We start from the raw sequence: 10,380 nt of genomic DNA, 5'->3' as shown, positions 1-10,380 counted from the left end.
TAATTTTTTTAAGTTTATTTACTTATTTTGAGAGAGACAGAGACAGCACAAGTCGGGGAGGAGGCGAGGCAGAGAGAGAGTGAGAGAGAAACCCAAGCAGGCTCCGTGGTGTCAGCTTAGAGCCCAATGTGGGGCTGAAACTCAACGAAACGTGAGGTCATGACCTGAGCTGAAACTGAGAGTCGGACGCTCAACCGACTGAGCCACCCAGCCGCCCCCCCCCCCTTTTTTTTTTAATTTTTTAAGTTTATTTACTTTGAGAGCAGAAGGGTTCTTAACAGACCCCCCTGTCCACCAAGCGGTTTCTGAAGACCCCTGTGCAGTTGATTCCGGGGAGGCAGCGGGGTTGATGTGATTCTTCGGTTAGGCCTGAGTAGGCTGGGTCCTGCATTCTTACCAGCCAGTAATTCTCAGGTCTCCAATAAATTATTTTGCCTCCCATGTTCATTATTCCGTTTTTTCCTTATGCCGGGGGTACTTCTCTTTGATTTTTCCCTTGTAACAAATCATTATGCAAGTAACACTTTTGTTGATACTATTTGAAACATGGTGAGGTTTGGATTGTGCTTTTTTTAATCCTTATTAATTAATTATAATTGACATTAGGTAAATTTACCGAGCAAACCTGGTAAATGATTTACCTAGTTGAGCTAACGAATTTTTCTTTAACTGTGATATTCCAGAAATTAATTTTCGTTTCGTTCAGGGACCTGTTTTGTTTTTTGCCTGTTACTTTTCATCACCAGAAAGTAGACGCGAGCTTAAGGAGGACAAATGTCCGTGGGGTTGTAGTTTGGCTTTGTTTCTCCTTGTTGTTCTTTCGTTGGTAAACTTTTACTGAATACTTTGCAGATGGTGGGCCACAAAACTTAATGCTCAGGTATGTGGCAGGTGGAAAAGTAGTTGATCGTTGAAACGGTTTCTCAGCTTTTACTCAGGCCCATCTCTAATGAAAGTGCCAAGGATATTAAAAAACCTTTGGTAACTGGTGGCAAAGAGCCTTCAGTTACCCAGGGAAACAGTGAAGACCAAGCAAGCGGCCCCGCGGAAACAAGGCCCGTGGCTTCCATTTCCGGTACGCAGCTTATATACGTGGTCGCCGACCTGGACAAGCTTCAGGAGCAGGTAGGCCTGTGTCCCAGGACAAGTCCGGGGGCTCGGTTCGGTGTTTTCGTAGAAAGTGACATGTGCGAGGGTCTGACCCCATCTGGCCTCATGGGGCTTGGAATCGTGGGGCCCAGGGCCTCCCGGAGAGCACAGGTTCACCCGCGCTCTGAGCGGTCTCTCCAGCTTTCCCCCGCAGGGGGGGCTCTCTGCCTCCTTGCTTGTCAGTCTAGTCTCATATTTTGTGAACCTGGGCGGGGGGGGTCTCTGCTGCCTGTTCAGTGTTCCCGACACAAGTGACGAGTGAGCCATGCCCCACTGTTCACTAGCTCCGCGTTTTGGCATGATCGCTGGCGGGTTGGATTTTAACGGGTTGTACCCGCACTTGACCACGTATTTCCTGGCAACAGTTAACCTTCGCGTGTACTTTGAAAGTGAACTGTGAAAACTGCTCCCCCTGTTTTCTCTGGGGATGTCCACGTTTGGGGCCTTTATCATTAACAGGGCTTTGTGGGCCAAATTTGTGTTTGAGTGCTCTGATACGTTGAGTCTGTTTTCTGCTGGTCTTTGTTTGGTATCGGTGAAAGCCACAGAATAGAAAATGGTTTTGCTTCTTCCCTGGGCCTGTTAATAGCCGGGGACTGCTGTTTCCCGTGTTGCTGGATTCTGTTTTAGTGAAAGCGTTAAGAATTTTGCTTTCTTCTGATGAAAATTGTAGGAAGTCTTGAGTTTAGTTTCATTTTTCATTAATAGTATTTTAGAGTTTATAGGTGCAAGTTGAATTGCCTCTTCCTTTGATTTATAAAAAAGTAACCGAATATATAAAGTGCATGTATTTATTTCAGCTTCCAGAACTCTTGGAAACAATCAAGCCAAAACTTGAAATGATTGGCTTTAAGAATTTTTCTTCTATCTCAGGTAAAAATGAATCTTTAGACTCAGCACATCTCTGAATAAGAAATAATTTAAAATAAAACTTTAGAGCCTGTAGCATATATTTAAACTACCATTTTCTTTTCTAGTTGTCAATCCTTGGTTGTTTCTATATTCTGTTCTGTGATGATAACTTCTCCAGATGAGATATTTTGTTTAATTCTAATAAGTTGATTTGATTTGGCTTATTGTTGTACACTCTCTAAATACTGTGACAGTGTCTAAAATAAAATTCGCACCCGGGCTTCAGTAAGTGGCTAAACTCAGTCTCTGTGTCTGGACAGCAGCCCTGGAGGACTCCCAGACGTCTCTGTCCGCCTGTGCTCCTGCCTTGAGTGACAGGATCATCCAAGACTTAAGTGAGTCTTGCTTCGGCTACCTGAAGAGTGCCCTAGAGGTCCCCAGGCTCTACCGAAGAACCAATAAGGTCAGCACTGTTCCCTGGAAAGCCTTTTGAGGTGGGGAAATACATGACAGGAAAGCCACAGAGGCAGGGGGTTGTTGAGCGAGACCCAGAAATGAGTGCACAGGGGTAGCCCAAGGCAGGCCTGCCCGGCCTCCTCCCGAGAAGCCTTATTTGTGAGAAGGGGACTCTGCAGGTGGATGGTCAGCTGCTTGGTAATTGGACTCACACAGCATGGCCTCTTCCCGGATTCCCTTGGCCTTAAGGAAAGATGGTAGTAATTTGAAAAGAAAGCTTTTTAACAGATATATATTTTTAATGTTTTTTATTTATTTCTGAGAGAGAGAGCGTGAGCAGGGGAGGGGCAGAGAGAGAGAGAGGGAGACACAGAATCCGAAGCAGGCTCCAGGCTCCGAGCTGTCAGCACAGAGCCCGACACGGGGCTCGAACTCACAAACCAAGAGATCGTGACCTGAGCCGAACTTGGACACTCAGCCGACTGAGCCACCCAGGGACCCCTTAACAAAATATTTTTAACTCCTATACTTTGATTCTTGTATCTGGAAAAAAATGAATCGACCTTGCTCCCTTCATATCGTTCTAGCAAGTACCTGCTTTCTGCTGTTCTGTAACTCGAAAAGATTCGAAAAGCTGCATCAGGAATATGAAAAGCATCTCTGAGATGAAAAGGGTGCGGGCACACTGGGGTTTAAAATCGAATTCCCCCGTTGTCTCATTTGGCAGAAAGGCGCCTTGGGGAATTCGTTTCGACCAGAGCTGTCGTTTCCGTTCCTGAGCTCTTCTTTCTGTGCATTATATGCACCTTTCCTTCTTGCTACATCTCGCTTAATTTTCCATCAAATTTTCTTTTTTCTCCAGTTGTAGAATTGGGTGTCAGGCAGTTTAGCACCAAAGTGATTTTTAGGACCTGTTGTTTTGGAGCGTCGACGGAGTTCCTATGCGTCCCTGGTTTGGGGCGGTCTCTGTGTGCCGAGCACGGGCGTCTTGACCCCCCCCCCCCCCGCCTGCGTGACTCGGTGCTCTGGAGGCAGTGAGTGCTCAGCGGAGGTGGACAGAGTCTCCCTTGTGGCTCTTCTTTTCCTTTTCCCAAAATCTGGGGCGTGCAGTAGGATTACCGCTTCCAGCAAGAGGACTTTGCCACCTGATTTTCCCTGTCTGGTCTGCCCTGAAGCTCCCACTTCAGAGCGGGAGAGAGAGACCTCCTCTGTATTCCTAGATACATTTCATTTTCTTTGCGGAAGCTACCAGCTTTCCCGTCTGGGGTATTGACCAAGTGCTTGCGGGTCAGATCCGGTGCGCTGGCGGTCAGATGCTGTCGTTTGCTCTTCTCCAGAGTAGGCACCAGTGTCCTTGTTTGCAGACGAAGAAGCTAAAACAGAACCAATTACTCGCCCTAGATCCTTGCGTCTCACTCTGTCGACCAGCAGCATTAGCATGACCTGGCGGGAGCCCGTTAGAAATGCATGGCCTCAAACACTGCTCTCCCGGCCCCCGTAACCGCGCACTGCAGAACTTGTTCTCTCTGTCCTTTTCTCTCTCTCTCCCTCTCTCTCTCTGGCTCTAAACATTATTTTCCCTTGCTGTACTCTTCCTGACCCCTCCTGTTCTCAGATATCTTTCGGGAGACAACCTTAGTGTCACTATTGGGGAGGGATGGGGTTCGTTCATGTCTCCAAACTGGCACATTAGTAACATCCTTCCGAAGTTTGAATAACTCTTTTTTTTTTTTTTCTATACATTTTTTTTCAACCCCTACCATCATTACTCCAGGAAGTGCCAACCACAGCCTCCTCTTACGTGGACAGTGCCCTGAAGCCATTTCGCCAGCTTCAGAGTGGGCACAAGGATAAGCTGAGACAGGCAGTAATCCGACAGTGGTTAGAAGGCGCCCTCTCTGAGAGCACTCATAAGTAAGTACCTTAGAAGTAGGCCATCCTGGACTTGCTTAGGGAAGCCCCGAGTCAGAGACCGCGGAGGCCATCGGAGGGTGGCACGTGGCTTGTTGACGACATCAGATGGCCACGTCACTGGACGGGTCGGGTGCAGGCGCTCACACCTGAGTTGGTGGCTGAGCTGCTCTGGCCCCACCCCCCCCCCACCCCCCCCCCCCCCCCCCCCGCACCTGGAGTGCAATGGGCCACCTGCCCCCCAGCCGCCCAGGGTTCCCCTGGCCCCACACCTCCTGGGTCAAGGACTTCTTGGAGGCGCAGGCACATCCCACTCCCCCGGCACGCCCAGCTTTTGGTGCGCAGGGTGCGTTTCACGCGGCCCTCTTTCTGCAAGGCCAGGCACACGTTTTCCCGTAAGATCCGCTCTCTCCTGTGTCCACAGTGGCTCTGCTCGCGCCAGATAATCGAAAGCGCAGACTGGCGAGACCACTGCGGCCAAGGAAGAGAAAACACACGTTCTGAAGCCTGATTGTAACTGATAAACGTTCAGTATCCAAAACCCTGCAACCCGTGAAAATCTCAGGAGGTCTTCGGGATCCCTTTGGTCGAATGCCTCTTCGTTTCTCATTTAATAGACTTTTCCCCAAATGCCGGCATTGAGTTATGTCAAAAGCATCTTACTCAATTTTGCTATTGGATTTTGTTTAATTATTTTCTGATGGTACTTGATTTATTTGAATTACTTCTGAGTTCAGGAACATTTGTGGCTTAATTTAGAACATAACAGTGAATTAGAGTCTTGTTTTTGTGGGCAAGTATATACTAAGCGCCAAGTAGCCAGCTTGTAAACAAAGTTTTGAAATACAACTCCTTTATAATTTGCAAATTATATTGAGAGCACTGTGAAGGTAATTAGTGTTATTTAAACACTTGAAAGCTTTCCGTTCTTAAGATGAACTGTTCCTAGAACTGACCGTAAATGAATCTGTTACTTGCACTTGGGGAATGAGCTCCAGCTGTTGCCTCCTTCGAGTAGGAAAGATCATTTGGCCTTCGATGTTCTCTTGTTGGTGTCCGGGATGAAAATTGTAAACAGAGTTCACGTATGTATTTCATAAGTTCTGAGGGATTGTGATGCTAGGGTGTCAAGGCTCCTTTTTTTCAGTCTTAAGAAACATTGGTCAGTTCACCATGGCCGATTTCTTTTATTGGAAATGAGTGTTGGTCTTACGAATCTCTTGTGTTGGCCCACCAAGCCAGTTGGTCTGGGGATGCACGCTAGCCCCTCGGTCTCACCAGTAAGCGTGTCTTGTGCCCAAGGTACTACGAAACTGTGTCCGACGTTCTGAACTCGGTGAAGAAAATGGAGGAGAGCCTGAAGCGGCTGAAACAAGCCAGGAAAACCACTCCCGCCAACCCCATCGGTCCCGGTGGCGGCATGAGTGACGACGACAAAATCAGGCTGCAGCTGGCCTTGGACGTTGAGTACTTGGGAGAGCAGGTAACCGCCGAGCCGTCGTCTGGTGCCTCACGTGAGCCCGGACGTGCTGCCGAGGGCGAGCGTGTCCTCCCGGGGCTGGAGGGAAGGGTCAGGGCCCCAGAATACTTGAGGGGAAGGGATGTGCGTAACGAATACCGGAAATTGACCAACTGGTCTTTGGTGCAGTTGGCATCCGCTTGGCTCATGGAGCCCACTGGAGGGGCAGCTCCCAGACGGAAGCGGCGTCCTTTCTGTCCACCGCCGGGGAAGTGCCTGACACGTAGTCAGGCGGTTAGAATAAGTAGAGAAGCATTAGCCCGTGGATCTCTCAGTGTGGCCCCTGAGAGGTCGTCTAAGCCTGACCTCTTTGCTTCCCTGGCCGAGTCTCCTCTGTTCCCATAAAGCACAGGTTTTGGAGTCCCAGCAGGCGCAGGAGCATTGCTGGACGTGGTGTCACTTAGGAGGCAGACGTGGGTTGCGTGCCAGGCCTCTCTTCACACAGGTGACTCATTCAAGGATCAGGAAAGTTCTCTCGTTCTTGAGAAGCTGGCTTTCTAAACTGTTTAGGGTCCCCATATAGCACACACCCTCCAGGAAGATCTTGCAGCTGGAGGAGAATTTCCATCCAGAAGTGCTTGCTTTTCTAGCTGACTGAGGACTCTTGCACGTCAGGGTCCTCCCTGGAGATCTAAATTCTGCTGTTTTGATGTGAATTTAGAGATCTATCCCGGCGGAAGTCCGTTGCCCTATTTCTCTCTCTCATAAGAGAAACTTGCAGTCCTTTTACAAACCAGACAATCTGGTAAAGAAATATGAGGAACAAAGAAGCCAGAGAAAGAGGGGGGGTGGGGGTGCAGGAAAAGAGACGGCACTCCTTGGTCGCCAGCCCCCAGAATGAACGGCAGCACGCCGACAGATGCTAAATGCTTGGTGTGGGTTTTTCCAGATTTTCCTGTGCGTGTGTGCGCGTGTGTGTTGCCGTTAACAAAAGCGGGCACGTGGTTTGTCACCATTCGGTTACCACGGCAATCCACGGTAGTTGCTCTGCCACAGCAACCACAGTCCCTCAGATTCTAAGAAGATCTGTCGATGACCCGTGAAGACATTAAGTGCTCAGGCACTTTGTGAAAACTCTCCACTTAAAAAATAGTTCGCTTGGTGATTTCTTTTCGTGCGCCTCCTTTGCAGTCCACAAAAGAGGCTCTTCCCCTGGCAAGAGCCTGATCTGATGGACTGAGATAAATGAACATACTGGCGTCTTTGAAGGCGCAGTGTTTAACCCCCAAAAGCGAAGCTCTGAAATAAGCAGATCCTTCCTGTGAAGGGAGAAGGCTCTGCCAGCCTTTGGGGAGCTGCCCTTTTCAGATTCCAGAGAGGATCGGGGTGACATCCCATGTGTTCTTCATGAGGCTCTTTTGTTCGCGCTCAGCTCACACCGCGGTGCCTTTATCCGCTCTCGTGGCCTTTGCAGATACAAAAGATGGGCCTGGCGACAAAGGACATAAAGAGCTTCCCGGCCCTCGCCGAGCTGGTTGCCGCCACCAAGGACCAGGCAACGGCAGAGCAGCCGTGAGCATCTTGGAAGAGCCCGCGGGGAGGGGAAAGCTGGACATGGAGCCCGAGGGGAAGACAGTGGCTCTGTCCTCGGGCCCAGTCTCCGCGGCCAAGAAGTGCTTCCACGGCGCCCGGCGTCTCGAGCAACACGCCAGGGCAGCTTCTCACCGCACACTGGGGTCTCCTTTCGCCCAGGACAGAACACAGAAGCCTTTTTCCGTTGTATGGAAGATAGTTTTTAAGACACTTGAAACTTTCTACTCTAGTTTACAGAGCAAATTATTTTATTTTTATTGTAAATCTTAGCGCGGAAGAGCTGATTTCTAAAATACGACTAAAGTGAATATATACATAGGACTCTGGAAAGCTGGGCCCAGGCCCCGACCCCGCTGTCGGAAGCGCCCGCCCGCTGGGGGTGGGGGGCGACCGTGTCAGATGGCTCCCCCTCCTCCGCCGGGAAAGCCGGTGCGCGCGGTGACGCCTCGTGACGCCCTGAGAGAGGCGGCAAGGGGCGCCCCCTCCGTTCTCCCCCTGGGTGCTCAGCGAGAGTGCTCCTGGTCACGCTGTCCCGGCAGGAGCTGGAACCTGTAGGAAGATGCATTTCCTGAATAAAAGAAGTGTCTGCCAGAAGCACGTGGGCTCGTATTTGTGAATCCGGTGCGGGTTGAGTGCTCTGGCCGGGGGGGGGGGCGTGTCGGGCACGTTTCCTCGAGGGCACCTGCCTCTCGCTCTCCTCAGCGGGTCCTCCTCCTGCAGGTGTGGGAGGCGACAAGGCCGCGGCCCTCGTCTCGGGAGGGAGAGGCCACAGGGATGTTGGGAAGAGGTAGGCCCCCGAGACGGGCCGCCGAGGCAGGGGCGCTTCTCCCTCCAGCCTGCATTTCATTGCATCTCCGTCTCCTGGCCCGGAGGTCAGCTCCAGGGAGAGCAAGGAAAAGTAAGCGATCGGCAATCAAGAAAGCAGATCCGGGCGCTAGCAGAGATTTTGTCTGTATGTGTGTGAGCGCAGTGATGAGGCAGCGCGGGGAAATAGGGAGCGTGAGAGGAACCCCCGTAAAAGTGGTGAGAGCAGCGGCTTCGGGTGCGTGTCCTCCCCGCCTCTGCGGCCGTGCGGCCCCGCGAGTGTTCGGGGCTTGCACGCTGGGCCTGCCTGTGCTCCCCTGGAGAGCCGGTGCCCCAGCCTCAGCACTGAGCCCTGCCCCGGCTGGAGCGGGACTGACGGGTCGGTACTGGGAGTCCAGTCAGACCCCGGCCCGTGGGTGCGAGAGCAGAAGGGATTTGGCATCAGGCTTGGACCTCGCGGTGCTGGGCTTGTAGGCAGCAAGGGGCAGGGGGCAGCTGGGAAGGAAGCTGGACGTGAAGTGAGAGAGGGCAAGGCCGACCTGGAGCCAGTGGGGATAGATTGGCACCCACGTTTGTCTCTTGCCGCCCCCACCCGCGTCCCCCAAGTTCAGCGATGGGCCTGCAGAAGTTGAGCTCGCGCGCCCGGCCCAGGATTTGAGGGAGGTCCAGCAGGGCCCGCGCGTCGTGCCGGGAGCCGTGTGAGCCACCCGGTGGCTGGGCCTGCGGGAGCTTCTGAGTGCAGACATGCCCTTGTGGGCAAGGCAGACCTCCCACCTTGCCCAGCGGGGAGCTCTGGGAGCTCTGGGAGTGGAGACCCAGCCCTGCCAGGGTGACGAGACCTGCCTACCTGCCGGTGGTCCCCCGGGTTAGCCACATGGCTGAGCGCCTCCCTCCAGCCGGACGCTGGTCAACAGTAGCCCCAGTGTTTCCTTTCTCCTTGACTGCTCTTTCTCGTTTGTTTCAAAACGTGGTTGACAAGGATACAGTGTATTAGCCCCTCCAACTCCAGCCGGCTTATCCCCATTATGGAGGCAAGGAAACAGAAATTAAGGAGTTAAAATAGTTAAATGGAATTTAAATCCAGGGAAGATGGTTCCAGAGTCCAGGTTGCTCAGCAGCGGGTAATTCTCCCCTCTTGATATGAGCATCGGAACAGAGGGGCTGATCGGGCAGGGTTGGGGCCCAAGGCGTCCATTTCCCGGACACCTGTCAAGCCCCAGGCTCGGCCTGAGTTCAGTAGTAACCACATTTCTGGGCTCATTCTGGGCGACGCCCGTGTTGTCCCACTCCTGTGTCTAGGCTGAAGAAACAAGAACCTTTAGTAAAAAGCAGAACGTTCCAGAACACTTATCCCTGGCTCCCCAGAACGTCTCCTTCATTTAATGTGTGTTTTCTGAGCTTTGGCTTGAAGAGTCATAATGGAACAAAGTTTATAAAGATGAATGATACATTTTTACAGTAAAACTATAATAGTGTTTTACTTTATATCCTACAGAATCTAAAAGTCTCAAGCAGAGGAGTCTTTCTGGCCAACTGGTCATGTGGTACCAGGGAGGCAGGGGATGAGTGGGTGGGGGTGCTCCACACAGTCCTCAGGGACCCAGGCTGCCTGCAAGGCACCACCTCCATCCTGTGGCTTCCGTGTCCCCCCCCCCCCCCGGGGGTCACTTCCTGTTAGTTCCCTGTGGCTGTTGTAACAAATTACTGCAAACAGGATGGCTGAAAACAACAGAATTCTCTTCCCTCCTGGTTCTGGAGGTAGAGTCCAAATCAGGTGTCGGCTGGGCCACACTTCCTCTCCCCCTTGCCCGTCCCACTTCTCGCGGCTCGAGGTGTCCCTCGGCTCATGATGGCACAACTCGGCCTTGGCCTCGGCCTTCACGCAGCCTCCTGCTCTTCTCTGTGTCTCCTCCTCTGTCTCCTACAGGAGCCGTGCCGTTGGATTTAGGACCCACCTGCGTAATCCGGGAGGCTCTCGTCGTGAGATCCCCAACTTAATCGCATTTGCAAAGGTCCTTTTGCCCAGTAAGGTCACATGCACAGATTCCAGGGGCCAGCATGTGTGCGGACCTTTTTGGGGGCCCACCATTTTGGCCTCTGCTGCAGCCAACCAGGAAAGGAAAAGCACATGAGGGCCACCCGGGGGCGGGGGGGGG

The 10,380-nt window shown here is 52.1% G+C and overlaps 1 protein-coding gene across 2 annotated transcripts in view; it reads left to right on the top strand.

The window, feature by feature from the left end:
* COG2 (component of oligomeric golgi complex 2) overlaps positions 1-8,014 on the top strand; it is a 46,420-nt gene extending 38,406 nt beyond the window's left edge. Inside the window, exons 13-18 of one of the 2 annotated variants that reach the window (XM_049645045.1) lie at positions 928-1,125; positions 1,950-2,022; positions 2,325-2,464; positions 4,232-4,371; positions 5,671-5,851; positions 7,302-8,014. In XM_049645045.1, coding sequence (XP_049501002.1) covers positions 928-1,125; positions 1,950-2,022; positions 2,325-2,464; positions 4,232-4,371; positions 5,671-5,851; positions 7,302-7,403 — 834 coding nt within the window. In that variant the 3' untranslated portion in view covers positions 7,404-8,014. Of the gene's footprint in view, positions 1-927; positions 1,126-1,949; positions 2,023-2,321; positions 2,465-4,231; positions 4,372-5,670; positions 5,852-7,301 lie in introns of both variants that reach the window. The other variant, XM_049645043.1, reaches the window with a different exon arrangement.
* Positions 8,015-10,380: the final 2,366 nt, after the last annotated feature.

The sequence above is a fragment of the Panthera uncia genome, chromosome D2 (genome assembly GCF_023721935.1).
Source record: "Panthera uncia isolate 11264 chromosome D2, Puncia_PCG_1.0, whole genome shotgun sequence".
In the NCBI taxonomy this organism is placed as follows: domain Eukaryota; kingdom Metazoa; phylum Chordata; class Mammalia; order Carnivora; family Felidae; genus Panthera; species Panthera uncia.
The sequence above is the reverse complement of the archived record's forward strand: the minus strand, read 5'-3'. Positions and strand labels throughout refer to the sequence as shown.